Below are 27,500 nucleotides of genomic sequence, written 5' to 3' on the forward strand. Positions count from 1 at the left end.
GCAATCTATAACTCGATATCTCGTCGTGCTTGAGACTTCCCGGAGCCTTGGCATCACTTTTCAAATTATTTCTTCTCGGGTCACGTCAGAGATAGATCTTGATGCTATTACAGGGTATCCGCAGCCTCCCGTGAATGCAGCCATTGGGCGTAACAAGCAAGGATCAGACATTTTGGCGCCCAGTGGGGACGAGCTCTAGGTAATACTCTCGTATGCCGAACGCTTTGAGGCTGTGGATATGCCCAGGCCTGGAAAGGTACGTTCGCGGCTTTATTCCCGCTACCCTTCATTACACTTCCTTCTCACCCATGGTATTCTTTTCCGATAGACTTGGTCCGATGGATGTGCCAGTGATCCCAAAAGCCGAAGAGTCTTCCTCGAGTGGAACAACCCCGATTCGACGGGCTTCTGCTCCTGTAAATGTCCCATAAACATCGACCGAATCCAACTGGTCCATGTCGGGAAGCGGGAAGATGACGTTGAGACCATAGAAGACCGCGGCGCTGACAAAGAAGCCTACCAGAGTGTTAGTACTCGCATTACATGTGAGACACCCCGTCTACCACTTACCAATCAAAAAGGCCATGTAGTACAGTTGCACCAATGCCCTCGGCGGCGCGGCATCTCCTCGAACCGTGACAATCAGCCCGCCTATTGTAGGCGCCCATCCACAAATCCACGCTGGTATAGCCCGCCAATTGATTCCATTCCAAAAGAAATAGCAGGAGTCAGTTGTCTTATAAAGATGTGTAAGCCTGATCCTCCTCTTGCGCAGTAGGTAGTAATCAGTGGCCATAATACCTATAATAGGAGCTAAAAAGACGGAGAACGACGATAGAACAGCTATGAAGGTCGTGGCACGATTGATAAGCTGCCATGGCTGTACGATCCAGGCAGCGACGAATGTGATGATGGCGCCACGCCGTATATCGATATATCGGGGAAACAGGCCCGCCAGATCGATGCCTCCAGCGATAGCGTTGCCACATATGTTCTCGAACATTGCAGTAAAGGCGAATCCTGCAGCCAGGAAGAAGACGCCGGCCCGAGCCTTGGAGCTGCCGTTGCCGTTATCCATCATGACCATGAGCAAATCAGGAGGGTTCCAATACACTTCACCATATATCTTTTGTGCTGCCGATGCAGTGACAAGACCCACAAACGATACCAGAATACCAGTGATGAAGCAGCTGCTTATCGTACTGTAGACATAGTGTCTGCGGGCACTAGCATACCTCGAGAAGTCCGAGCCATTGGTGATTCCTGCCGCCAGTCCGCCAATACCCTGATTGATGCCAGCCATGATGAGCCAGGATGAGTTGAAGGGGGAGCCAGCAGGAATACTTTGTCCAGCACTCCAAAGCGGGCCTACACCTTTTGCGACAGCGAGAGCCCAAATCATCCAAGCCAGCATACCGACACCACACCAAGTACATACGATCTGGAACGGGATCTTGAACTTTTCAGGGCGGAGCCAGAGAAAGGGTGTCGATAGGAACCAAAATACGACAAATCCCACAAACTGATCCGTCGTGGCTGGCATGTTCGGTCCAAATGTATTTGGCATCCGCGCATAGGAAGGCCATATGGCTGTCAAGCACACTGCAATCAAGCGGCCCCCGTTCCAACCTGCCATCGATTAGCAGTCAACGGATCTGATCGTGACTATGACATACACTGTACAGCATTCCAGATGAAGTTGAGCAAGATTCTTTGCAGTAGTGGAATAAAGCTGCCTCTCATGCCCCAAGAATAACGATTCTGTACCGTAAATCCGATATGCCATGTCAGTCCGATCCACGCAATCAGCGTGGAAAACATGACGATAAGTAACCTGCTGACAACAATGATGAGCATAGCCTGGGGAACAGACAAGCCAAGTGCTAAGACACGTCAGCGTGTTGATACTCCTCTTGAGTCACACATACTCAAGTAAGAGCTTGGGGTTTGCCAGTTCGCAACGTTCAAGCTTGCTATGGCCCAGAAGCCAAAAAAGTTGAACCAACCCCTGCATGTTGTCAGAATCACAGTCGAGGCAGAGTTGTATCCTGAGGTACCAAGTTCGTCGCTCTGGTGGCAAGGGGATCAGGTCGCGGTTGCTCCAAGCGTCAGTCTGCTCATGTCGGCTGTCATCACCCTTCAACCGTACGTGTTGATCGAGTGACACTAGCCTCTGCCTCATAGTCATAATGAGAAGTTTGTTGGTATTCCAGGGCAGATGAGAGGATGGAAATTCAAAGGCCCCATCATCCTATTGAAAAGGCGGACATTTACATCTCAAGTTCTATGTTACACTTCAAGCCAAGTCAACCTCCAAGTCGAGATAGTCGGAGTTACTTCTCAAAAGCGGAAGCCGTGATACGCAGGTTGATAAAGCGACCAACGTGATAGGCAAGCCAGGTGAGGGGTACGCCGATTTAGATTATCAGATCAAGGTTGGCGCCATGATCGACAGCATGAATACCACATTATTCACGGGATGTGACGTTCTCCAATGGTGACAGGCGGGTACATTGGTGCAGCTGGCGGGCAACCGTCAAGGAAGGTGACGCCTTCTGCGGATGACGGCGCCCGATCTTCGCTGGTGCCCCACCACGCAGATTATCTTATCTGATGCAACTGCCTCGAGCTTTCTCTACCCCTCGTCTTGCTATTGGATCTCCGCCACCGTACACAAAATACATCGACGTCTAGAGTCATGAGTGCTTTGCGCAACTTGCGCATTGGTGTTGATGTTGGCGGGTAAGCGCCTGCCGTCGACCAGACTCAATTTGCCTAACATGACATTGCAGTACCAACACCGATGGAGTAATCATAGATCCCGCAAGATCAATCGAGGCCGATAAAGGAATTGTTGCCTGGTGAGTGATAACATTTGTATGCCACGATAAGAGCACGTGACATCAACCTTCACTCTCACCTCCTGGACCGACCATTCTTCTGACAAAGATACTTTCTCAGGCACAAGGCTCCCACTACGGCGGATCCAAGTCATGGAATTGCCGATGCGATCACTACTATGTTCAAGACCGCATCCGTGGATCCCAGTTCGGTCGCCAGCGTCACGATTGGGACGACACATTTCGTGAATGCGGTGGTGACCCGCGACTCCTCTCGACTCTCGCCAGTCGCAGTGCTGCGCCTGTCTGGACCATTCAGCAAGCATGCGCCCCCTTGTGTTGATTGGCCAGCTTCACTTCGCAAGATCATCTTGGCGCATTACGCCCTAGTGAAAGGTGGCCTTGAGATTGATGGCAGCCTCATATCAGACATCAAGGAGCAAGAAATTGTGGAGCAGTGCAAGATTATCAAAGAGAAGGGTATCAAGAGTATTGTGGTCAACGGAGTTTTCAGTCCAATTGACACCATCGAGTTGCAGGAACAGCGAGCTGCCCAGATCATCAAGCGAGAGCTTGGTGAGCAAGTGGATATCGTTCTCAGCAAGACTGTTGCTAACCTCGGCTTCTTGGAGCGAGAGAATGCTGCGATACTCAATGCCTCGATCCTGTCATTTGCACGCAAGACGATTGCAGCCTTTCAAGCTCCAATAAAACAACTCGGATTGGAATGCCCAGTCTTCATCACGCAGAACGACGGGACAATCCTTAGTGGTGAGGCAGCAAGCCGGCTACCTATTCGGACATTCTCGTCGGGCCCGACCAACAGTATGCGCGGCGCTGCCTTCCTTGTCGGAAAGCAAGAGAACAACGAGGCAATGATGGTAGTCGATGTGGGTGGCACGACGACAGACGTTGGCCTCCTCTTGGCGAATGGATTCCCACGCCAACAAGCAGCTTACTCTGAATTGTCTGGCGTCAGGATGAACTTTTCGTATCCAGACGTGAAAAGTATAGGTCTCGGAGGTGGTAGCCTGGTGAGGAGAGTCGGCGGAAAAATCCAAGTCGGACCCGAGTCTGTAGGCTACCGTCTACCCGAGAAGGCGTTGGTATTTGGTGGCGACGTGCCAACTGCCACCGACTACACCGTGGCAGGCTCCCTTGAAGTCACGATCGGTAAGCCAGAGCATGTGCGAGGCAAGCTCGATGAGAGCGAAATCGCAGAATTTAAAGAAGAGACCAAAGCTATGTTAGAACGTATCGTTGACACTATGAAGACGTCTCCAGAAGACGTTCCGGTACTGCTTGTTGGAGGTGGTGCCGTGGTAGCGCCAGATCGCTTGAAAGGTGCGAGCCGGGTCATCAAGCCACGATGGTCGGGCATCGCGAACGCAATTGGTGCTGCCATGGCCAGAGTCAGCGCTGTCGTGGACACTGTCAAGTCGACAGAGAAGCAATCCGAGAAGGAACTGCTGGTCGAAATTTCTGCAGAAGCCAAGAGGCGAACCATTGAGGCAGGCGCATTAGCTGATTCTGTGAACATTGTCGAAATCGAAGCACTTCCACTTCAATATGTGGCTGACAAGACGCGTTTTATTGTCAGAGCTGCTGGAGACTTTGACTTTTCTCGCGCACAAGACTTCGCAAACCTTGAGCTTACCAAAGTGGACGAGGACGCAACGAGCGTGAACACCGCACATGATGCAATCACGCCAGCATCAATCAAGGACACCACTTTCGAAAACGACGCAGTTCCAGAAGTTGACATCGCAGGCTACAAGCCTAAGATCGTTGCCCGTGAATGGTGGATTTCCGAGACGGACCTCGACTGGATCACAATAGGCTGCTATATCCTGGGTACCGGTGGTGGCGGTTCGCCCTACTCGACAATGCTGAGAGTACGCGGAATCTTACAAGCTGGTGGTACCATACGGGTAGTCAGTCCAGATGATCTCAAAGACAAAGATCTCATCGGCAGTGGCGGCGGTGCTGGCAGTCCAACGGTTGGTATCGAAAAGCTGTCAGCAGATGAGATGATGGACGCTCAAAACAGCCTCTACGAGCTGTTTAAGGGAGGTCGGGCGACTCACGTAATCCCTATAGAGATTGGGGGTTCCAACGGCCTTCAGGGCCTTGTCCTTGCCGCATCGACGAACATGAATGTGCCGTGCGTCGATGGCGATTGGATGGGCCGTGCCTATCCCACAAAGTGGCAGACTACTCCTGTGGTGTTTGGAGAGCGTGAGATCGTCTTCGCTCCAGTATGTGTTGCTGATGGCAATGGTAATACACTTTACATGCCTACAGCGCAAAGCGACCTGAAGGTTGAGCAGGTCATCAGGTCGGCTCTGAGTCAAATGGGAAGCGCAGTTGGTACAGCCGATGCCCCGGTCACTGGGGAGGAGACGAAACGATGGGCAGTTGAACACACCATGTCGCTTTCATGGCGCATAGGTCGGGAAGTCGCTCGAGCAAGAAAGGAAAATCGCATCGACAGCGTAGCTGAGTCTATCATCGATGCTGTGGGAGGGCCAGACACTGGCCGTGTCCTCTTCAAAGGCAAGATCGTCGGCGTCGAACGCAAGCTCTGGATGGGTCACGTTTACGGCGAGGTCATTATCGAAGGCACCGAGGCGCAATTCTCTGGGAAGGTTAAGATACCATTCAAGAACGAGAATATCGCCGCCATCCGTATGCACGATGGACAGGAAAGCAAGACTGGAGAGGAGCGCAATGAGGATGTGCTCGCCATTGTACCCGATCTAATTTCGGTCATCGATGCGCAGAACGGTGAGGCGATTGGGACACCCGAGTATAGATACGGGTTGTTGGTCCTGGTCATTGGAATTACTGCCAGCGAGCGATGGACCAGCCCGAAAGGTGTCGAAATAGGCGGACCCAGTGCTTTCGGTTTGACTCATTTGGAGTACAAGCCATTGGGCAGGTTTGTGAAACCAGTCAGCGTTATTGACGAGTTTGAAGAAAGAGTATGAAACTCAAATCTTGGGTGGAAGTCATGGCATGTATTCATATGACAGGACATTAGGTAGATATATTGTTAGATTATGCTGCCTCGACATCTTTTGCCCGTGAAGATCCAGAGTACAATGGCATGATGACCTTGACCGCGGCTTCGTAGCTCGTGAAGAGGATGCCGCCGCTAAACACCGTTCGCCCCAATCGCATGGTCGTGCCCTTCCAGAATCCGCGAATACCGTAATCAAGAAGAACGGTTTTGATAGCTTCAAGGGTGCTCGTACCCCTAGCGCTTTGTGATCTGGTCTTGATTACATCAAACGGTTGTGTTGCGAGTGTTGTAACGGTCCCGGCAACCGACCCGTTCGCAAAGTTGACAGCGGTATTTTGTGAGATGTCCTTCTTCTTCTCGTAGTCCTTCAGAATATTATAGGTCCCCATTCGGAATGCTGTAGCCGATGCCTGCTTCAGAGTGGTTCCTGCAAAGCCTCTGTACAGCCCAAAAATACCGTGCTCGTTCCAGATGACACGTGTAGCGTGAAGGCCTGAGCGGAATCTTTTCTCGTTGCGCGCATCGTCAATTAAGGCAGTCTTTATGCGTTCGGTTGGCGTCACTGCTGTGATAGATGCAACGACACCGGCGGTCATGCCAGCCAGCAAGTTGCGCCCAGGGGACAATGTGCCAGTCACTGGATCCGCGAATGACTCTTTGATCTGGTCAAAGAATAGGAAGCGTACAGCATCCTTGCCCACAGAACCAAAGACAAGTGCGCCGCAGCCTTTGTACAATGCACGCAGACCCTCATTTTGGTAGACCTGTGTAACCACCAAAAACGGGTTGCGCGGAGTCGACTGTCCCTTCTCTTGCCTTAATTGGACTCTGGTCTTTGCAAACTCGAATGGATACTAAAATTCGAGTCAGATTCGCGTCAAATTACTAACGTCGCTTGGCATATGTACCGAGAGAAAACCCTCTATGCCCCCTGCAATTCCGCCTGCGGCCAGCGAAACCACGGCAGGCGTGTTCTTGTCCTGTGTCGTGTGAGTCTGATTCACGAATATTTGGAGAGTGGCTTACATTTCCACCGGCAACCATTGCTATTTGAATATTCTAGAATTGATGAAGTTTAGATGGAGGTTGCGATTGGCGAAAAGATGCAAGTACGATTTGAGATAGCCGACGGGACCCATAGCCGACCCGACGGATACAATAGGAGTCGGACGGCAGCGACGATCATCAGCAAACCACTTATTCGTCTGCTTCGTCTGCCTTCATCCATCTTCATTATCACTTCTCGATGCATTCGTTCCGGCCAAGTGGTTAGACCCGTGACAGGATTTCTAGGAACTGGCGCAAGCGCGTCTTGCGTCACGACTGGGGTTGCTAAATCCGCAGCAACACCCACGTTTTCTTCTCGCTCGCCCTTTAGTAGTATTGCTATTCAATGGTATCGGCTTCGGAGCCATGCGTTCTTACCAACCTCACAAACGAGGCGCCCCATCATGTTTGGTCTTAAGATCAAAGAGGCTTACCGCCTTAACGCCGTTTGAAGCTTAACGCCGCCGAAGAAGACGCTGTCCGATATGACCGAAGACGGGAACGCTATGTACCTTCCCGCCTTGCTAGCTTGTACGGACCTACCACGGACGTGATCTCTTTGGCCGATAATGTCGTCAGTACAGCACGCTCGTTCGACCGAAATACGAATGGAGGTTAGATCGTGACCATGTGTGGGGTCAAGTTGCGCCGACAGGGCGGTTGAGAAGAGAAGTGTTCACGGACCTAGTAACGCGAAGAGATGTATAAGAAAGCTGCCCCATTTTCATTTCTCACCTGTCTCATTCCAAACTCATCATATCAGCAATTTACCAGCTGCTACGGATAACGTCGCGACTCAGTACCTGTACACTTCCAACTCAATCGTAAATAGCAATAGCTCACGGAGGACGTCACAACACCATCATGGGTTTCATCTACTCCCAACTCCTTGCTTCGCTTCCATCGCCCACATATGACTACACAGGAAAGACAGTCATCGTCACAGGCTCTAATGTCGGTCTCGGCAAGGAAGCGGCACGACACTTCACGCGCCTTGGAGCATCCACGGTGATCCTCGCAGTACGCTCGATCGAGAAAGGTGAAGCAGCAAAACGCGACATTGAGTCCAGCACACGTAAACAAGGCGTTGTCCAAGTATGGCAGCTCGACATGTCGTCCTACCAGAGCGTTCTTGACTTCTCAGCCAAGGCATCAAAAGATCTTGACCGACTCGACGTCGCGCTGCTCAATGCCGGCGTTGCACGAGGCGTTTGGGAAGAAGCCGAAGGCGAAGAATCCACCATCACTGTTAACGTGATCTCGACATTTCTCCTCGCCCTCTCGCTACTACCCAAGATGAAATCCACCGCCTCGAAATACAACACCCGGCCCAATCTCACTATTACCTCATCCGAAGTCCACGCCTGGGCCGCTTTTGAAGAGCGCAAAGCTCCCGAAGGCAAGATATTCGAGACGCTCTCTTCCAACGAGAAAACAGGCGCCATCAGCGATCGCTACATGGTCTCCAAGCTGCTCGAAGTGCTCACCGTGCGCGCCATCGCCGAGCAGAAACCCGCGCCGCAGATTCCCGTCACGATCAATAACGTCAACCCCGGCCTCTGCCATAGCGAGCTCGGGCGTGAGGCGGGCTGGGGACTGACGATCTTGAAGATGTTTCTGGCACGCAGCACGGAGGCCGGAAGCCGTAATCTGGTACATGCAGCGTCGATGGGCCCAGAATCGCACGGTCAGTATGTGAGTGACTGCATGGTGCAGCAGCCGTCGAAGTATGTGATGAGTGCAGAGGGTTGGAAGGATCAACAGAGGGTGTGGGGCGAGCTGGCGGAGAAGCTGGAACGCATTCAGAAGGGCGTGACGAGTAATTTGTAAGAGTAACGGGAGATATGTCGATGCTTCGCCTGCGATGTGTAGTCTAACACCGCTGTCTGGATTCACGATCATCCAGTACTTTCACGTATAACAGGATAGACTTTAATATGCGATATAGAGAGGGGGAGAAGAACGATTTCTACTATGACTACCATTCTGCCTGCGTTCCGGTATTCCTTGTGGCTAAGCAAGCAGAAAGACATCTGTCTAAGAATGCTACGGTATCTCTGAAGTCTCGATGGTCAGTTTCGTCTTCGACTAATGAGCCTTGAGGATCATCATATAAGAGATGCGCATATCTCGGGAATATAATTCTAGCCATACATCTACTGAAGTGTGAACGTTCTGAGAGACAACAGCATCTTTTGCTCTTGCAACTATTCTTGTTATCAGCACCGAAGAGCAGGTCAGGTCGGTATCGGCTATACATTATTATACCAAAGTCGGACCTATGTCAACAGCGCGAGTAGCTACCGTTGCAGTAGTTGTAAGCTTACGTCTGAAACAGGGTGTGAGATATGATCTGTCAATGACTGGCCTCTTGCTAGGTTGACGCCGGTTCTCGGTAGACTGCGCATGCTGCTTGCGCAGCCGACAACATCACCAGCGGCACTAATCGACGATCTTTCACTGATGTCAGCTATTTTGGAAGCTCTAGCGTTGCATATATCGATGCTGCGTCTCCATATAGTTGCTGTGTAGTATGTCAGATGTACGGCGCCAGTAACGACGGACGATGGTGTGGCTTCAGCGTTTGATTCAGCTGCCTCGCGGATCTCGTGATTTTTGAGGCTCTTTTTTCTACTGCAGTCCTGCAGTATACCAGCCACGACAGGATTTGTTTGAAACCCACAAAGGTGTCAAGTGGTTGGTCGGATGTGCACCAAGGGGATGCAGTCACTAGAGACGAGGATCCCATTCCAGAGACAAAGGAAAGCGCACATGTTGACACATGGGTCGTCCTGGTAGATCCAAGGCAATATATGGAAGTGCGGAGATTGAGGGGAAGTATAACCTTATTATACCCTGGTAGTTGCACGCGTCACTCTCCAAGCATGATCATCTCCCCTTTTGCACTCAGAGTATAATAATCCAAAGTGGGTAAGATTATCGTGCCATCGCACGTCTTGCATCTATTCCGTATGCCCAGAAGTCTAAGATATCATCGCTACAAATCGAATCATAACAATAACCGTCATCAAGAACGCGCGAAGCGTATCAAATTCGTGGATGAAATCGTGGTCGTGGCGCCATATCGCGCGATCATTACGCGACCTTGTGACCGCTTACCCATATATAACGCCTGAAGTCCATTCTCGTAAATTGAGACAAGCGCTTTTTGGCGCTGTTACCCTCCCTCGCTGAAACGCTCGACAAGATGTTGTGCAGTGCAGTTGGCTGCAATGATTACTGGGAACGCGGTGAATGCGCACCGCTGCCGGGTCGACTCCCGTATTGCGACTCATCATCGAAACCCTCGAAACTCGCGCCGTCATCATTCATGTGCATGTCCTCGCCGTCATCGAACTGCTGTCTCATAACCGGGTACATCATCGGGGGTGCCGGAGGCGGAACACCGACCTTGCTGATGTGCTCAGCCAAGCTGGGCTTCTCAGCGAGGTTATTGAGCATGGCACGGCTGGCATCGAGCATCGATACCGCGTACTCAAGGAAGTCTGCGCGCTTTGAAGAGACGGATAGTGTCCAGCGGTATTCGCGAAGTCTGAGCTTATAGAACTCAGCCTCTTCAGACGCTGGCGCTGTCGCCCAAAGAAGCGAACCGAATGTGCCAATGAGGGTGAAGTTCACCTTCGACGCGAAGAACCAGAAGGCCTGGAGGTGCTCAGGCTTTAGGCGGTTGACGAAGTCCATGGCAGAGATGAGACGTGTCTTTGCGGCGTTGCGGCACATGAAAAGGCCGTAATTATCAGGCTCCTTCGTGTCAAGCGACTGTACGATTCGGCGGTGGAGGGTGATCTCGGTTGCGAAATAAGCGAGATGCAGGTATCCAGTCGAGATCAATTTGCTTTTGCTCGGCGTATGCATCTTAACCTCTGTAGGCAGCCGCTCGTGCCACTGGCGAAGTTTGATCTGGACGGGCTTTGCCCGCGCCAAGATCAACTCTGTCGACTTCCGTCCGGCGTTCGCAAAATCCTGGATCGCTGTCTGGGTGTAGAAAGTGTCCATAACCTCCGCCATGATTTGGGTAAGACTGATCATCTGGGCGAACAAAACGCGGCTTCGTTGGGCTTCTTCTTCCTCTTCTTCTGTTTCATCCTGTCGCGTCTCGTACCCGTCTCCCTCCTCGTTGAAATCGTCTTCCGTAATTGGCTTCACTGCCCAGTTTGCGTTGAAAATATGCGACGGTCGCCCGTGGATAAGCGAGCTCCACTTATCCTGCATATATAGCGCCCACGCAATGCGCTTCCTCAGACCACGCTCCCAGTGAGGAATGGACCAAGATGTGCAGTCGAGGTGAAGGCCTAGCTCCTGCCCAATCGCTACCAACTGCGTTGTCAGACTCCACGAATCTGAATCTGGACGTTGTAACAACAGTAGCCCTGCCTGGACTGCGGACAGCTTTGGCCGCTCCATAGCTAGAGTAAGCGACCTCATCGCGATCGCCTCCAAACGAGCTGCATCTGGCTTCGAGTAGTTTGCAAGCTTAGGATCGAACGACCACCAGTTAAGAGCCAAGATATACATTCCAGCTAGCAGGGCGGGCGAAAAGCTTCTGTCGCCTGTTCGATACCGTTCGATAAAGAGGTGCTTCTGGATGATGGGATAGCTTGGGTGGACCACCTGGAAGTAGATGTCAAGAAGTGCGGGACCATGGGGATGAACAAGCTGCTCAACATGGCTCAGATAATTCGCCTCTTCAGCATGGTCTTGGGTGTGTTCGTCAGGAAGCATAATGAAACATTCATGATCATTTACTCGTCGCAGTGTGCCAAGATCGAAAGTGGACTCGTTGCGGATATCGAAGTGCGACAGACCGATAAGTGTAGGATCAAACGGCGAGCTTAACCCGATATACCTGCTGTGCTGGCGACGCTGCAGACCCAAGGTCTCACCCAGTTGAGGCAGGTGGATGTTTGCCGCCAGCAACGGCTGGGGCGGTGGGGGACTTGGCGCAGTTGCAGTGATGGTGGGCGTTGCGAGTGCTAGTGGGGGTGGCTCTGCATCAACAGACCTGCCGACAAGGTTAGCTGCATGTCCGTGTGTGACAACGTTCACAACGCGACCCAGAAGGTTTGGAGGCTCCAGACGACATGTAACAAAGTTTCATAATCGACTGAGTGTTGGGAGTACGCTCGCACGTGCGCACGTGACATTACTTTCGACTGAGTGGTGGGGTGATGTTGACGACGCCTGGACGCTGGATCGAACATGGAGCGTGCTGCAATGTCTAAACATACCTCTTTTTGGAGACGTTGGGTGAGTCCTTCTTATCACCGTCGACAACCTTCCTTTTCCTGGGTAGTGGGCTCTGCACGAAGGTGCACTCTTGCTTGTGGAACTCGCACAGAACACACAAGGCGGCACCTTCGTGAATCACACAACGGCTCTTCCTCCTCCTGCACGCGTCGCAAGGGCGTTCCCTTCGTGATCGTATGTTAGAAACAGGTCCGTTGGTCGAGGTCGGTTTGTTGGCAACAACGTTCTCTTTCCCCGGCGAGGCGAGCTTCTGTTGTTTGCGTGGACGAGCGGCAGCAATAGGAACCGGTGTCGCGCGAGGCAACGCAGGCTGTATAGCCAGTACGGTCGTCATATCGCTATCTGATGGCACAAATAGTGCACTGCAGATAAGGACGGATGTCGTAAGAGGGTCGGCGTAGGCCTGGGTACAGCAACAGGCAAGGTCTATACTACTGATAGACAACGGGCCGTTGGCTGGGCGCCGGAGAATAGGTGCCGGGAAGGATGCCAGAAGCAAGAGTGCCACGGTGCACCAGTCACACGATGCTGAGGTAGATAGGGCCCAAATCGGGTAGCTGCTGGGGCTTATCGCGTGGGAGTAGTGTAGTTGGCCCACAGGCTATATCCTGCCAGTCGGGCGAGAGGCACAGAGAATTGAGTAATCCCGATTTCTGTGGATAAATTCTTCAGTGACAGCCTCAAGGGCCTAGGTTGCCGGTAACGGCTGCGAGAAGTATAAGATGTTTGGTGGTGCGTGCCGTCATTGAATGCTTTTTAGGAGGCGGACACGTGCGGCGATGGCGGGCAAAGCCTGGGGTGACGATGAAGATCTAGAACCCTGTGCGGGGGGCGAACGGACACATAATCCAGGAAGTCGTAAAACCGTCTGTGTTGAGAGCGTTGTCGATGTCTTTTGAGGTTTACGCTTCACACATCTGCGAACATGTGCCTGGATGGCTTGTGCTTCTGCCCGTTACGTGATAGCAAACCGAATGCGGCTAAGTGGCAGACGAGCAACCATCTGCAGGGCGGCAGCCATCCGAGTACCAAGAAGATAAGAATGTAAGGGCCAATGGGAGCGATTTTTGCCCGCTGCTGCTTTGATGCGCGTAAAATTATTATGCCAACTTTTGGAGGCTATCTCTGGATCATCTCCGGCCTCTACACCGCGACGTAGTTCGTAGCAACACCAGCCAAGCACTGAATTGCTGTTAGGTACTCGGTATTGGCATATGCACGTCACCCGCGGTTCGAGCGACAACGTTGCCCTCCTCAAGTGCCTGACGCATCGTAATCTACCGCCTATCGTTCTGCGCGGACCGTTTGGGAAGGAACTCGCCAGACCGCACTTTGCCGTTTGACTACTAATGTCGGTGTTGTTGCTGGTTGAAGTGTGTCTCAGTATGTAATGGTCATGCAGAGTGATGCTGTGCCTTCGTAAGATTTCAACGTTTCTTTGAGTATGCTTGCAAGGCCGCTGTAGACGGGCCTACCATGGCAGTTCTCGAATCTGCAGCCTTGCGATCAAGCACCACACGTGTCCCCGGACCTGTGATCTCCGCTCCGCCCCAAACGCTCACGCTTCAGGCAAGGCTTCCACCGCTCCGAGACCGGCTGTTGAGCCCGCAAATCTCCGCCAATCCTCGTGGGCGCTTTTCAAAGGTCTCACCTTATGTCATACAGTTGCCCACCGTGCAACGCGACTCAGACACAGATTAAAGCCTTCCGCGGCGAATTGGGAAACGCCAAACCTTCCAAGGCTCCAGGATATGACAAGATCGATACATGTACGTAACAGTGAAGCTAGCAATCTACTTAGGGAGTAAGTCGGCAAGTTCAAACCTGCTCTCGTCCGGCGGCTGAAAGCTGCATGCCGCAGATGCACGCATGATCGAAATATCAGATGGCCAACATGCTTTGTGTGCTGCATCTTGTGTGAGCTGTGCAGTTCTAGCCTTGCACGTGTACCCAGCAGTACATACTACAAGCGGCGGCTTGCAACGTCGAGGCTGCACTGATCGCTCTGCCTTCCGTAGTCGTTTCAAGATCTGCTCACTGTTTCCATAGTTGCGGATGTTGTTACGAGAGAGAATTTTGCCGAGATCTGCATGTGAATGAAGCGGGGGCTTTCGACTGGATAACATCTCAGCCCGGCATTGGGTCGACCCCGGGCCGATTTAGTCCGGGGTACGTACTGACGGGGTTGGGCGTCGAGGTTGGGACGATGTTTAAGAAGCTCGATTCGATGTATGCGAGTGGAGCACTGCCGCAGCGTCATGTTGTCGCGAAGGCTTTTAGCACTCACTGTGCCACGCTGTCGATCGTTATACCGGAGGTCTCACAGCGCGTCATTGCATGTCCAAGGTCTTGTTCTCGACCTTTTGAGGCTCTGTCATCCGATACAACAACCAGTCGATATTCAAATTCGATACTAATTATCCATGCCAAACCTGCCACCCCACGATCATCTCTTGTAATCAAGCGAATCTCTTGTATCAAAGCAAGTCTCTAGTAGTGAAGCAACCTCGGTCTATGCCACCAGGTTGGAATGTCATCTAAAGTCGCTATGTAGTATGATCTTAAGAAGAGCGACCACGGGATTGAAGCATATGGGCCGAATGCGTAGATCGATAAGAAAATACGGATGATTTGCATCAGGGTCCCAGAATCCGGTGGATCTGGATCCGAAGCAAGAAAGGGTCTAGAAGTTGACGATGCTAGGTAGATAGGAACCTATGGGACATGTGTCTGCCACGTGACCCTTGCGACGACGGTTTCCCGGACCATAGACCGCTGCGTAAATCGTATGAGTGGTTTTGAAGGGCACCCGAAGTTGGGTCTGATATTTTTGTATGTGTCTGAGCCGTTGTACTACGATTTTTGAAGCGTTTTGATGGAGCGGTGCTTTGATTTCCCTAAGAATTGGCGGTAGCTAACATAGGTGCTCTCTGCTCACAAGCAACGAGCTTAAGACATACTCTTTCGCGGCCAGCTGCCTAACCGAGCTTGTGCAGCAGCCGTATGTACAAGGTCGGCCTTTCTTCTCGCCCACGATGGTACAGTCGCCATGGGAGCCCAAATGACCTGTAGCTCTGACTTCAGCACGTCGTTTGTTCCGCCATTATCATGTCGTCGTTATATCTAACATGTCGCGCTCAAAATAGACAAAGAAGCTGGATTGGGTCGCTGCGAGGTGCCATGTCCTATCGTGGATCCTAGAGGCAACGATCGCGATCGTCGAATCGGCAAGGGAAGCTTTCCCTCTGAATAGGTTGAATTGCCCATACGTTTAGTGCATGGGAGGCTGGTAATTGATCGGTCGCCTGAGGACCGTATCAGTATGATTGCAGGTTGCCAGCAAGATAAGGAACGTACTTGAAAAGAAGGATGTGCGGCTCAGGCTCGTGTACTTCGTAGTGTTCCCATCCTAAGCTCTGCGCACGTATCAGCATGATGCGCATGTCTCGCGCTGATTCTTCCTTACCTGAGTGATGCCGAGTGCTCTCCATTCCTCCTCCCACAGCAACTTCAGTGTGCCTCTAGCGCCATCAAAATAGTCTTTGGGAATGATCTTCAGCATCTGCTTGGGTAGTTGGACGTGGCGGTACTCGAATTCGTCGTCCGAGTATCTGTGTTGTTGTCAGCGGGCGCGCATACAAGGTTCCGAGTAAACAACGCACCTCGCCGAGTAGTGGATCGCGTCAACAAACTCGTCCAACTTCTCCTTCTCGTGCTCGGACAGTGGGCGAGGCTTCTTGTTGCGACGCGTGAAATCGATGTCCATATCGGCAGGCATTGCGAAACAGTGGGTGCTGCGACAAGCAAGCTCGTGTGCTCGTGCAGTGGGTTGTGCGAGGGGTGAATGTAGTGGGGCAGCGGTCGCGGAGTCGATTCACGAAGAGGCGCGGTCGTGGCGCGACTGTTTATGCTATGTCTGTGTGACGATGATGGCGCGCCGAGGTGGTAGAAAGAGAGAAAGGGTCAAGTGCGCGAGAACAACAAGCAGTTGTTTACAATGGTCATGGAAATTTACGGTAGACACCGCCGCGCACCGACCACGCGCTAGACTGCCTAGCTTACCGCTCCACTGCACCTGCCACGTTCCTATCACAACCGCGTCTGCACAACGGTTATCCATGAATGCGCCATAGGTGAGCCACCATGATACTCAAGTGCCAAGTGAGCACATCGTGCTTGTCATACATTGTGTCTATGCCTTGGAGGGTCTGCTAATCATCATGGCTGACTCTCCAATTCCCGACCAAAATATCTGAAGTCGGACTTCAGTGCGTTCAAGAACAGGACCGAGGCGTACACGTGTCAAGAGTGAAAGGACGGTTCTCGGTCAAGGGGAGGGTCTTAGTTCAGCACGCCTTGCTGTCTACTGATACCCTCTCAACCCGAGCATAAATCTGTTCAAGAACGCAGCACAATCTTTTCACCTGCTGCCTTTAGCGGATCAGTGAAAAAGTATCCAACCCGCCTTCTTTCACTCGGGTGTAGAAACAGATTCGATTACCCAGGGGGCACGGGTTTGCCGTCGCGGTATGTTGACAGAGGGGAGCAGGTTTGATCGAAACGACGTCTGAATGGACACATCAATCTAATAGTACGGACTTCTGGCCCACCACGGTATCCGGCCACTCCTTTAGTAGCTCTGCTGGCCGTAGACTAGAGAAACTTTTATCGCCCTGTGTGCTCGGCTCCTCTACAGGCCCAATCCAGCCTTCGTCCAGACCCAGGCGACAAATCAAACATTTATTCCCCGCCGCCTCCGCCCTACATCCTCACCGTGCGTGTACCCAGCACAACTTGCTCCTCCTCCTTCACCCTCCCAAGGGGCTGCGTTCTCTCGGCACCGCCTGCCCTCATACCACCCCTGCTAGTGCCCCTCTGCAACCACACCTCCGCTTTCTCCCCCTCAGCACAGTCGCGAACTCGCAAATACTGCAGCTCAACGCCGGCATCGCCGGCTGCTTGTGGAGCGCCGGTCGGCCGGTACGTGTTGTACAGCTGCACAGTGCTCTCGCCGTTGTCGGCTGTAGAGATCTCCTCATGAGGCATTAGGGCGTGAGAGGTGTGGTGTGCGTGGCGGACCTTGGTGTAGCGGATGAACAGCCATATGATGAGGAGGACGAGGATTGTTGCGGTGAGGATAGCAAGGGTGAGGACTAGGGGAGTTGATGGCATTGTGGTGGAAATGTTGGTGACTTGCCTGGGAAGACAGGATGGGGGGATGCCTGATGTTCAGCAGCATGTTTGGAGGACATGGCTGTCACATGTGTAGTCGTATGACGAAGTTTGGCTGTCGCACAGATCGGTCTTGTGCAATAGGTGAGGTTCTTAGCTTGTCATGTCACACCGTATGGAGCCTTCGCCTCTCTTGAAGCAATACGAGCTTGTACCAAAACTAGTGCGCCACGAAAGAGAGCCGAGTGGGATAATTGGCCCCTTCAGGAACTCTGGGCCAGTCGTAGCAAAGACAAAATTGAACATTGGGATATCTCAAAAGGAAAACTACACACACCGCACGCCTAGCCTCAAGCTCATTAATCCAAGCACATCGCCCTGTTCCAAATGCTCAAGTACATTGACGCGCGTAGCGTCACCAATTCTTCGGCTACGGTACTCCTCCAGGGTCATGTGTTTCTGCGCATCTCTTGCTCCATCAATAAGTCGGACATCATCCAAGCCAGCTAGGCGACGAGGAAGAACAACACAGCGATACTCAGACCCATCACAAGCGACCATAGCTTGATGTCAACAGTGTTCTTAGCACCAGTTGAGACGGAAGACTGCGTCGGACTGGGTGAGCCGGTGGTAAGTGTACCATTCGCCAAGGTAGCGCTTGACGATCCAGTCGACAGCGAACCATTAGACACCGCCGTGACGGTAGGAACAAGCTCGAGTGTCCTGGTAAGCGTTGTCTGAGTTGCCGACATGCTGCTGACCTCCTGCATCGAGGGTGAAGACGTGCTCGGGCTAACAATTGCCGTCTCGCTCGACGTACCAACGGCCACTGAGGATGTTGCTGGATACATCTGCGCCAACAGTACCATGACGTCTGCAGGGAGATCTTTGTACCACTGTGGAGCCACGTCGCCCGTGGGCAGGGCGATCTCGGTGTCGGTGCCGGTCGGGGTGGGCATTGCGGTTTTCAGGACTGAGAGGATGGAGAGCTTGGTCGGGTCCATGGTCGCTAGGTCCACATCGCGCGCGATAAGGTCTGCAACAGCATGGATGTTGGGGTGCACAGTGCTGGCGATGGCGCTGGCAAGAAGCGCACAAGTAGAAAGAATAGTCGTTAGCTTCATGTTTTGCGGTGTAAGATGGCGTGGTAAGCGTAGAATCGTGACGGCGTATGGTGCTGAAGTGTTGGAAGATCGTGCGTGCAGTAAGGTCGTTGTTGCTCTTGTTGACAAACAAGGTGAGCGCGAGCGTCGTAGGCAGCCGTGAAATGCGGATGTAGTGAAAGTGAAGACGAGTCCAAGCTTAAGATGAATGTCTACTCCAGGCAAGCTGAAGTGTGCATGCGAAATGAACCGAATGCTCGATTGCCCGAACAAGCCAAACAACGTTCTTTGTGCTTCTGAATGGAACAAAGAGAACGAAACAAAGAAATAGTCTGAAGTCCAAGCCGGGATTCTGCACGTTTGCCCAGGTAATAAGTCTGCTGATACCTGTCGCAAGGCGCCTAATACGGGAAGCAAGGCGTCTGATGTGGGAAGCAAGCGCACAGGTGTAGCGTTTCGACCAGTTATTGTGGGGCGTTTGATGAACGATTGTGCAACCACAAAGTGACAGGTGCAGAACGATTGAGACGAGATGAAGAAGAATAGCTACGACAAAGTAGTCAGCGCACTGCGCCCTGAGGAAGTGCTTGGAAAGAAGGGTAAAAGAGACTACAGCGCTCGAGGTAGCGAACAAGGCATGGTCCAGGGTTGTGAAAGGAAGAGATCTAAAAATTCTTGAAGCGCTCGAACTGTCACTTGAGCTAGGTGTCAAGGCAAAGAACATGAAGCCATATTTGTGAGGTTGACGTTCGAGTTTGGCCCTAGCGATGAAGGTGGTGGTTGTGTTTCGCGCTTAGCTTGCTTCATCGAGTGCTCCGTGACAGAACCATGTTTGGATGCTTCACACGGCATATCTCAGGAAATAACGTGCAACTTCGTCTCAGATGCAAGGGAGGATCCAGAACAAGCGACTGAAATGAAGAGAACTGGAACGTGACTATCATAGACGGTATTGGACGAGAAACGGGCACTCACACTACGCCAACTCTCCAGCATAGTCATACACAAGCCTCACCCTCTGCACCTCGTTCTTGTCAGTCTTCCGCACCGCAATACGCCTGACGTACTTCCTCTCCCCGCCAATCTCCGCGAAACCCCAGATCTGCCATGCTGTCCACTTGTTTCCCTCGTTTTCCACAAAAGCCTCAATTATATCGCCCTCTGCGGTCTCCTTGAGCCAGCCCTCGGCAAGAAATTTCGCATCTTCCTCTACGACACCCTTGCCCTTCGCTTCCTCGAGCACAGTAGCAAGTGTGGTATACCTGTTGCGGCCCTTGACTGTGCCAAAGAGATAGTCGGTGTGTCCACGATACTCCCAGTCGAGTGTGCGTTTCTCCGAGGTACCTTTTAGACCACCGGAGACGAGTTGGTCAATGTCAATCTGCACAGAGGTGCCGTCCTCGGCGACGTGTTGCTTCAGGTGCTGGGTTACAGTGGCAGCACCGAGTGCCTTACGGGTCAGCCAGCCGATGCCTTGGAGGGCAAGAACAGGCTCGAAGCTGTCAGACTGGCTCTTGTTCTGCCTGACGCGTTAGTGGAGCACGAAATGGTGGTCGCTGACTCCACATACCATGACCCATTTCCCTTGTAGGTTCTTAACACTGACAGATGCTGGGGCGGCCATTATGATTGGGATATGACTTTGATCTTTGCCAAGACTACAACGTTGGTGATGGTGATGCGATGGGATGTAGTGCAGTGCTCGACTCCTCAAAAGTGAATTTGTTGCGTCACGACCCTGCGGCGGGACGTTGAGGATCTTAAGTATGTCCCCGTATGTTTCGCCCAGCTCTAAGCCCCTTGTGCCATGCCTTTGTTAACAGGCCGCGCTGAGTTGTATGTACCTGCATGTGCGCGTCAGGCCAGATCAATGCCTAGGCATCTGCCCGATTAAGTTAACTCTTCCGCGGGGAAGCCCTGCACTGAGCGAAGCGAAGCGGTGCTGTGGCCCTTACCCCACGGTCATTAATCCAATCCTGGTAGAGCATCAACAGTGTACGAAATAGTGTGTGCTCGGTTCGTCTTGGACCTCGGAATCCCATGTGCGTCCGTCGAGGTCATTGGGCCAAAGCGTTCACTCTGCACGGCGTGGTGTCCGGGAGAGGTAGGCGCCGTTATTGGCGCGAGACGGAGGCCGGCATGGCGTCTAGCAGGTGATAATGTCGCAACATTCTGAGCATTGATCGGAACGCCGGTTCCGAATCAGGTTCAACGTTGAACGGAAGTCGGCGGCTAGGGTGGGAAGATGCCAGAAGAGGATTGAGAAGGAAGACAAACAGCTTACTGCTATTATTTTATAGTGCATCTGCGGGCGAAGAAGCTGCCTGATCGAATCACATGGTACAGTACATCTTCGCAGAGAGCTCATGTCACCTGGACGCGTTGCTGTTTGCCCTCAAGCACCACATAGTACACCCGCAACCCTAACCCCCAGATCCAGCACCGCGAGATGTTCGTCCCCACCGTCTACGAGCCTCTTATCAGTTTCGCTGAACACGCCTGCCAGGCGGACCTTCTTGACATCTTCTACCCTCTCATCGAACATGACTTGCTCGTATAATTGTGCGACCGTTTGACTTGCGCTCCATCCCTCTGCGATCATGTTCTCCACCACTTTTGCGATCTCGTTGTACCGTATGCTCCGGCTTGAGCTCTTGGGGAAGAGCGAGTCTGAGAATGTATTGAGCGTCGCGGCGGGAATCACACCTGCGATCTCCGCGATCGACTGTAGTGAGACGGTGTTCTTGTCTACAAGAGTGGTATCGGAGTCGACATCCATCTCGTCATCGTCGATGAGGGGCTTCCCTTTCCGACTCGGCTCCTTTGGTGTTTGTGTAGCGCTCACCAGTCTCGCTGCAGACTGCAGGAACGTGATCGCTTTTCTCAGATCACCATCGGAGACCCTGACCAGCTCCTCGGCTGCGCCCTGATCCATCATAACGCCCTCGAGTTTTGCAATGTCCTCGACACGCTTCACTGCGTTGCCTTGATCCAAGCTCTTGAAGCGGAACTTACTGCATCTCGACGCCAGGGGATCAATAATGCGCGTGACATAGTTACACACAAGACAGAATCTCGTCATCCTGCTGTACGTCTCCATCGTCCTTCTCAGCGCAGATTGCGCATCCTGCGTCATGCTATCTGCCTCATCCAGCACAATGATCTTGAACGGAGGACAAGGGTACTTGTCCCTGTATCTGACCATCTTGCCTTCACCACCATCCTTATCTTCCGTCATGACGTTATATGTAGGAGCGGAGCTGAGCTGTTGGCGCGCAAAGTCCTTGACCTTCTGGCGCACAATGCTGATACCGCGCTCATCGGAGGCGTTTAGTTCGAGAACGCGCGACTTCATGAGCTCAGGGCCGTAAAGCTGTTTTGCGAGAGCGAGGATTGTAGACGTTTTGCCCGTGCCTGGTGGGCCGTAAAACAGCATGTGTGGGAGGTTGGAGGATTGTAGGGTGCGCGAGAGGATTTGGATGGTGTTGTCTTGCGCTGTGACTTCCGAGAGCGTCTTGGGGCGGCTGTATGGAAGTGTTAGCTTCAGATGATGCCTCGAGGTGACGATGTGGATGGACGCAGTACTATTTCTCGACCCATGGTTGCAGGCGATCGGGTTGCTGCTTTGTGGACGGTGCTTTCGACAAGTTCGCTCGGGCAGCAGCTTGTTGCCGCGCTTTGAGGTTGAAGAAGTCAGCCATTGTGTGCGACTGCGTAGTGTCAAGATGTTGCGGGACCAGATGGCAGGAGCTAAAGTGCAACGCGCGACGCGCGACGCGACTGGCAAGCGCGCGTTCACGTTCAGGGCACGGTCCGCCAATGACAGCATCACACCAAAAGTCGCTTCTCAAAGTCGACACATTTGTCCTTCAATTGTGCAGACCTAGAATGCTACCTGCTTATTGGAAACCTCCTCCTACGCCAACCCATGCTTTGTTCGTAATGCCAGTCTATTCACCCGCACCACATGCAGACAATCGTTCGGTAAGATCTACACACCAGAAGCTTCAACCCGAGGAAAGCCCTACTTTCCCCTCAAGTTACTAGCCTTCAATCGCTTAGCCAGTTGTACAGAATCGGAGTCGGAGCCGTTAGAGGGCTGTCGCGCAAGGTTGCGGTGAGCTACCCCCCTACTGGCGGAATGCGGAGCAGAAGAAGACGAAGGTGAGGTGTAATGAGATCGTTTAGGGGGGCGCTCACCGCTTTCTTTGAGAACCGTTAATAACGTCGCCCACCCTCCGGTGTGCTGGAGTGCTGAGCCTTCTGATGGGTCGTGTGCCGATGCAACTTTGAAGAGAAGAGACTCTTCGTCCTGTGCCGTGCGTTAGAACAAAGCAAATTCCTGTCACATCAAACGTACCTTCGACAAAATGCCGAGATTGTGAACGAAGCTAAGCAGATGAAAGTTCGAAATGGCGTTGAGACCACTTGTTGTGTTCAGCGCAAGTCCGTTGGCCTTCGCGTTGAGCACCTTGCTCAGTGCCGACACATCTGCCATCTCGCCCATGATCTCGCGGTTCTCGATCGGGAACTTGCCACCTGTGAACAGGGGGTTGGGTTGTGTAGGGAAGCCGTGTGTTAGCGTGAGTAGCAGATATTCGACAGGAAAGTCAGGCTTCGCATTCTCCTGCACATTTGCACCGTGCTCGTTGATCCGTCGGTAGAATACTTCAGGGATGTATCGTGCTCGATTCAGAGTTTCGTTGTCCGCTTCATCTTGTACCAGCATCACGGAAGGCTCAGCTGACGGCTCGATGATGTCTGCACGCGCCATCTCTACCGCTGCGTTCGACGCCTGGTATGACGAGATGCCAATTTGCCCCTCTGCATCTCCGCTGATAACGCAAGTGACGAAGTTCGACCCAAACTGACCAGTCTCACTCCACTTCGAAGGTCGTGGGTGTCTGGCTTGGTACCGTGCCGCAAATGTGATTTCCAAAGAGGACAGAAAGTATGAATCTGCGTGACGTTTGCAGATGACCGATCCATCGCCCTTATCTGCATCCAGAAGATCTGTGAATATGACGCCGACCTTTTGCAGCCCGCACTGTGCAGCAATATCATCGATGTCCTTCTCGTTATCCCAGTCGCTCAGCGAGATGCCGTCTAGCTCATTCACTTGTGGTGGCTCGTAGATCGTTTCTACTATGGCCTTTGTCCCCAGCGGCACCTCTGTGTACTCCTCATATCGGCCGTATAAGAAGCCTAGTCGCTGACAGCCTGTGTTTCGCCAGAAGTTGATGAGATCATCTACAACTTGCGTCGACGCGAACTCCACGTGGTCAACCATGCGGTATTCCTGTGGCTTGAGCGAAATGGCACTGGGCTGACACTTTGTGCAAATTCCGTCGGGGAACGGCTTGTGGCCGGACGGGCAGTCTGGTCGTACGCGATAGTATGGTTCGTTGAGTGGCGGGATGTAAGAGCTTCCGAGTTCCGGCCTGTTCTTTGCAGAATTAACCTTGCGCAGATACGAGTGGAACGAGAGGTGCTTGATCTTCTTTTCGGCTAGGTATGCTGCATCGTACGGCTCTACAGGCATACAGTAATCGCACATGCCTTTCGGCCCATGTGTGCACATCCTGACATCGCGCTTGCGCGAGATTTTGCCGTCCAGCCTGTCGAGCCGGTCATCGAGTGGTGATTGCTTAACTACTTCCCACGGGTTCTTGATCAGCTGTGTATGGCCGCCGAGGGGCACAGAGGGTAAGTCAGACTGCTCGACAGCTTTGCCGTTCAGGCGGGCAGCGCCTGAAGGGACTGTAGGTGCACCGTTTGATGTCGCGGACTGCTCGTCGAAGGTCAGGAAGAGTTGTGCGCCATGTCTGTGAATGTGTCAGACGCGATGGCGATTTAGAGCTAGCTACCTACGATAGTCCCACTTGCTCGAAAGTCACGCCTTGGAGCGAAGAAAGCTTCCTGGCATCTCCTCCCTGAGGCTTATTGCTAACGGCGACACTCGCAAGGTCAGCACTCTTTGGTAGTTTCTCCGCCACCTGAGGCAATATATCTGTAAAGGTCGTCGTGGGCTCCACGGTGAGGCGGAACTGGCCCTCTTTGCTCACGAATCGGAGAATCATGACGTGTTTTGTCGGGGCAGGTTGAAGTAGAGAGGTGAGGGGCTGACTGTGAATATACAGCTGAGAGGAAAGTGCGGTGGAGGTGGTTAGGTGGCAGCGTTCGTTACCATGCGCGCTCGAAGCTCCCGGAACTTAGTCGTCATTGCCTTAGTGCTTAAGCCCGGCGGACAGGGATGTCCCGCCGCAGCTCTAGCGCGCTTGGTGAACGATTATCTGGCATCATTCACATCACAAAACATTCACACTCACCGTCCGGACCTTTCTTACAGTCGCTCTTTTACCTCCAGTCGGTCTGCGCAGGGATTTTCACCACCCAAGGGGAAATTGCAACATACCGCCCGCACGTAACTGAGCAAGTCTGCCCTGCAGCCCGCTACCAGAATGTGGCCCTTTGACGCCGTCGACTGGCTTATGCTCCTGATCCCCTTCGCCTACCTCTTCATCCTGATCGGCTCGCTCACAGTCTTCTCATCGCTATATCGCAAGCGTCAAGCAGCCGCCGCGTCCTCCCTGGAGCCATGGTTCCCACAGCACATCCAGCGCAACATCTACCTGTCGCTGCTGCACCAGGAAGACCCTAAAGTCCCGGACAGCATTCTGAAGGCTGCGCTCCTGCGCCGCGCAACAGAAGACATCCACCGCATTGTCCAGATCAGGAACGCGAAACAGGCACTCCAAGTTCTTCTGCAGCGAGGCAGCGTTGGCGACGATCTGTGGAAGCGATTTGAGCGTGCCGAGAAGGAAATTGAGGAGGAGCTCAGAGACGTTGTGCAAGAGGTGAGCCACTGACAGCGCAACACATGACATCTCAAGAGTCCTGCTGACACAACTCAGGCCAACGCGTTCGCGCCCAACTGGGGCCAGACCATCTTCCAGTCCGCCTCTGAAATGGCCCAGAACAACCACATCCGCGAGCGTCTAGACGAGATTCTCGCCAAAGCGCCCAAGGAATCGCAGTGGTGGACCAGTCGCCGCGCTGAGATCCAGAGCTCTTTCATGAAGGAGCTGGACGAGGAGCAAATTAGAAGTCGCGAGGGTAGCGTTGCAGGGACAGGGAGCGTTGTCGGCACCCCTGCAGCTAGTGTTGCGGGGAGTGTGATGGGCGATGATGCGGTCATGGTCGAGAGCCCAAGTGGAAAGAAGAAGAAGAAGGGCAAGAAATAAGTGAATGCTTGACATCGTGGTGGGAGCCTGGAGGATCGACTGGAGTGATGTGACATTGTGAGGACAGACGGAGGGTGTTTATTATACGCATTGCATGCCTGGCGTTAGGTGTTGGCAGGGCCACGATATGATACTCTTCTAGGATAGCATCGAGGAGATACGTCTTCCGATTAAGGCAACGCCGATTCAGCTTCAGACTTGACACATCTTTCGCTCTCGAGAGTCAAAGGGCATGGAGGTCAACTTAGTGTTCATGTGGTGAATTGCAGTGCTACAACGCCGTTCCCATATTGACCCAAACTCAGCCAATCTCATCGTACAAGCTCGTCTCGCTGTCTAATAAAATGGCGGTGCCTAGCACCAGATATACAGTTCCTCTGCTCTTCTTCATCTCCCAACACCTCTTCACCTCCTCACCATTGCAACTTCCTCTACTTCCTGACTGGTCCACTGACACCGGCACCGATAACGCTCGGCAGCTCTTCGCTACCAATTGAGTACATCATACCGATGATGGTCGAAATCAGGAAAGCCAGCATAACACCGGTACCAACGAACAGCCAGAAGGGGATCGAGATGTCCTTCTTCTGGCATGCAGGGCCAGCCCAGTCGGTAACCTTTCGGCTCTTGCCCTCACCAATGATGGTGGGCGAGCAAGCACAGCCGTATCGGTCCTGCTGAGTCTTACCCTGGGCCTTGTGCAGCAACTTGCACTCACCGTGGCCAGAGCAATTTAGCGTTGTTTTCTCGCAAGAGGCGAGGGTGTTGAAGAAGGGTGGCAAGATGCCGTGAACAGTACCGTTGCTCTTCTTTGCTGAGGTGAAAACGGGGAAGTCCTCAAGATCTGAATAGTCGGCCTTGGGCGAGGTGGATGGCTCGGGTGTGAAAGAGAGGAGCGCCTCGGAATTCTGACGGTTGCCACGCGCGTCGACGGAGGGCATGCCATAGTTGCCGTAGGGGGAGACAACACGGCGCTTCGAGTTGCCAGAAGAAGATGGCATAGTGACAACAGTAATGTCAAGACCGCGCTCAGCGAGGCCAGGAAGAGTGTACTGAAGAATGTTGCTTTCGATGTCGTCGTTCTTGTTGGCGCGGAAGATGGTCAAGTACTCGTTGTGGAGCGTAGTCCTCTTCAGTGCAGACAACGCGGAATCAGCATCGATGCCTGCTGAGTATGTCTTCGCCTGAGGATCAGCGTGCTTTGGCAGGGACTCGGCCTGTGTTGCAAAGTCCTCGATAAGGCGGTCATTGTCTGCCGAAGGCGGGGGGGTTGAGATGTCGAAGGATGTCGTGGAAACATCGCGCAGTTCTGCATACGTGTTAATCGTCGGCCATGCGAACGAGACGGCTGGGCCTACTGGCAACAAGACTCTCCTCGGCATCCTCTAGCCATACGAGCAATCGGGCCCGTGATGCATCCGCGTCCTCACCAAACAGCTTCTGCTGTCTCCCTCCATGCGTGTTGATGTCCTTGATCGCCTGGGCATCGGCGTCTTTGATCGAGTGGAATCGCGAGAGACCAAGGCGCTGGGCGAGGATCAGTCGAGCTGTTTCAGGGTCGATGGGCGATGACGCTGGGGCGGCGTGGTTCTTGGTGCCGTCGAAGGTGAAGACATGGCCGTGCTTCGCTGCTGCAGCGGCGCAGTACAGCGAGGAGGCGACGAGGCCCCAGGACAGTTTCATTGTGGCGGGGTGATGGGGTTGGGATGCGTGCAGCTGCGGCGATGATGCAGTCGGTGTCGTTCGTCGCAGCTTCCAAGCAGGCCCGTCCGTGCGTCCAGAGGCGTTCACCTGCTCTGAT

The 27,500-nt window shown here is 53.0% G+C and overlaps 12 protein-coding genes across 12 annotated transcripts; 3 read left to right on the plus strand and 9 right to left on the minus strand.

Annotated features, from left to right (window-relative positions):
* Positions 1 to 80: 80 nt before the first annotated feature.
* C7974DRAFT_391396 (NCS1 nucleoside transporter family protein-like protein) lies at positions 81 to 2,648 on the minus strand. The gene is made up of 5 exons (XM_046141580.1): positions 2,058 to 2,648; positions 1,929 to 2,008; positions 1,677 to 1,883; positions 571 to 1,629; positions 81 to 516 (listed from the first exon to the last, which is right to left on the minus strand). The coding sequence occupies exons 1-5, from the start codon at positions 2,186 to 2,188 to the stop codon at positions 290 to 292; spliced, it is 1,704 nt and encodes a 567-aa protein (XP_045999568.1). The 5' UTR covers positions 2,189 to 2,648; the 3' UTR covers positions 81 to 289.
* C7974DRAFT_333408 (uncharacterized protein) lies at positions 2,649 to 5,862 on the plus strand. Its single transcript, XM_046139133.1, has 3 exons — positions 2,649 to 2,742; positions 2,793 to 2,861; positions 2,962 to 5,862. The coding sequence occupies exons 1-3, from the start codon at positions 2,699 to 2,701 to the stop codon at positions 5,828 to 5,830; spliced, it is 2,982 nt and encodes a 993-aa protein (XP_045999569.1). The 5' UTR covers positions 2,649 to 2,698; the 3' UTR covers positions 5,831 to 5,862.
* A 3-nt stretch (positions 5,863 to 5,865) lies between these two features.
* Positions 5,866 to 6,969, minus strand: C7974DRAFT_159250 (tricarboxylate transport protein, mitochondrial precursor). Its single transcript, XM_046135921.1, has 3 exons — positions 6,892 to 6,969; positions 6,774 to 6,845; positions 5,866 to 6,719 (listed from the first exon to the last, which is right to left on the minus strand). The coding sequence occupies exons 1-3, from the start codon at positions 6,907 to 6,909 to the stop codon at positions 5,901 to 5,903; spliced, it is 909 nt and encodes a 302-aa protein (XP_045999570.1). The 5' UTR covers positions 6,910 to 6,969; the 3' UTR covers positions 5,866 to 5,900.
* Positions 6,970 to 7,776: 807 nt separating this feature from the next.
* Positions 7,777 to 8,742, plus strand: C7974DRAFT_432994 (uncharacterized protein; the record flags this gene model as incomplete). The annotated part of the gene is made up of 1 exon (XM_046144886.1): positions 7,777 to 8,742. One exon carries the CDS (start codon positions 7,777 to 7,779, stop codon positions 8,740 to 8,742), a length of 966 nt encoding a protein of 321 aa, XP_045999571.1.
* Positions 8,743 to 10,149: 1,407 nt separating this feature from the next.
* Positions 10,150 to 12,514, minus strand: C7974DRAFT_411778 (nitrogen regulatory protein OTam; the record flags this gene model as incomplete). Its single annotated transcript, XM_046143593.1, has 2 exons — positions 10,150 to 11,935; positions 12,162 to 12,514. 2 exons carry the CDS (start codon positions 12,512 to 12,514, stop codon positions 10,150 to 10,152), a joined length of 2,139 nt encoding a protein of 712 aa, XP_045999572.1.
* A 2,937-nt stretch (positions 12,515 to 15,451) lies between these two features.
* On the minus strand, positions 15,452 to 15,958 carry C7974DRAFT_374899 (regulatory subunit of cyclin-dependent kinase; the record flags this gene model as incomplete). The annotated part of the gene is made up of 4 exons (XM_046140174.1): positions 15,452 to 15,485; positions 15,538 to 15,596; positions 15,647 to 15,791; positions 15,843 to 15,958. The coding sequence occupies 4 exons, from the start codon at positions 15,956 to 15,958 to the stop codon at positions 15,452 to 15,454; spliced, it is 354 nt and encodes a 117-aa protein (XP_045999573.1).
* Positions 15,959 to 16,941: 983 nt separating this feature from the next.
* Positions 16,942 to 17,352, minus strand: C7974DRAFT_374900 (uncharacterized protein; the record flags this gene model as incomplete). Its single annotated transcript, XM_046140175.1, has 1 exon — positions 16,942 to 17,352. The coding sequence occupies one exon, from the start codon at positions 17,350 to 17,352 to the stop codon at positions 16,942 to 16,944; it is 411 nt and encodes a 136-aa protein (XP_045999574.1).
* Positions 17,353 to 17,858: 506 nt separating this feature from the next.
* On the minus strand, positions 17,859 to 18,476 carry C7974DRAFT_411781 (uncharacterized protein; the record flags this gene model as incomplete). The annotated part of the gene is made up of 1 exon (XM_046143594.1): positions 17,859 to 18,476. One exon carries the CDS (start codon positions 18,474 to 18,476, stop codon positions 17,859 to 17,861), a length of 618 nt encoding a protein of 205 aa, XP_045999575.1.
* A 955-nt stretch (positions 18,477 to 19,431) lies between these two features.
* On the minus strand, positions 19,432 to 20,079 carry C7974DRAFT_306901 (uncharacterized protein; the record flags this gene model as incomplete). Its single annotated transcript, XM_046138104.1, has 2 exons — positions 19,432 to 19,974; positions 20,026 to 20,079. The coding sequence occupies 2 exons, from the start codon at positions 20,077 to 20,079 to the stop codon at positions 19,432 to 19,434; spliced, it is 597 nt and encodes a 198-aa protein (XP_045999576.1).
* Positions 20,080 to 20,850: 771 nt separating this feature from the next.
* Positions 20,851 to 24,638, minus strand: C7974DRAFT_462556 (NPL4 family-domain-containing protein; the record flags this gene model as incomplete). The annotated part of the gene is made up of 5 exons (XM_046146206.1): positions 24,327 to 24,638; positions 22,816 to 24,280; positions 22,656 to 22,767; positions 22,455 to 22,489; positions 20,851 to 21,969 (listed from the first exon to the last, which is right to left on the minus strand). The coding sequence occupies exons 1-5, from the start codon at positions 24,533 to 24,535 to the stop codon at positions 20,851 to 20,853; spliced, it is 2,940 nt and encodes a 979-aa protein (XP_045999577.1). The 5' UTR covers positions 24,536 to 24,638.
* Positions 24,639 to 24,916: 278 nt separating this feature from the next.
* Positions 24,917 to 25,699, plus strand: C7974DRAFT_432998 (Sec62/63 complex, subunit Sec66; the record flags this gene model as incomplete). The annotated part of the gene is made up of 3 exons (XM_046144887.1): positions 24,917 to 25,312; positions 25,370 to 25,571; positions 25,614 to 25,699. The coding sequence occupies 3 exons, from the start codon at positions 24,917 to 24,919 to the stop codon at positions 25,697 to 25,699; spliced, it is 684 nt and encodes a 227-aa protein (XP_045999578.1).
* Positions 25,700 to 25,942: 243 nt separating this feature from the next.
* Positions 25,943 to 27,493, minus strand: C7974DRAFT_159406 (uncharacterized protein). The gene is made up of 2 exons (XM_046135922.1): positions 27,058 to 27,493; positions 25,943 to 27,008 (listed from the first exon to the last, which is right to left on the minus strand). The coding sequence occupies exons 1-2, from the start codon at positions 27,380 to 27,382 to the stop codon at positions 26,131 to 26,133; spliced, it is 1,203 nt and encodes a 400-aa protein (XP_045999579.1). The 5' UTR covers positions 27,383 to 27,493; the 3' UTR covers positions 25,943 to 26,130.
* Between the last annotated feature and the right edge of the window lie 7 nt (positions 27,494 to 27,500).

The sequence above is a fragment of the Boeremia exigua genome, assembly GCF_020726555.1.
Source record: "Boeremia exigua strain MPI-SDFR-AT-0100 chromosome Unknown C7974scaffold_4, whole genome shotgun sequence".
NCBI classification, from domain to species: Eukaryota; Fungi; Ascomycota; class Dothideomycetes; order Pleosporales; family Didymellaceae; genus Boeremia; species Boeremia exigua.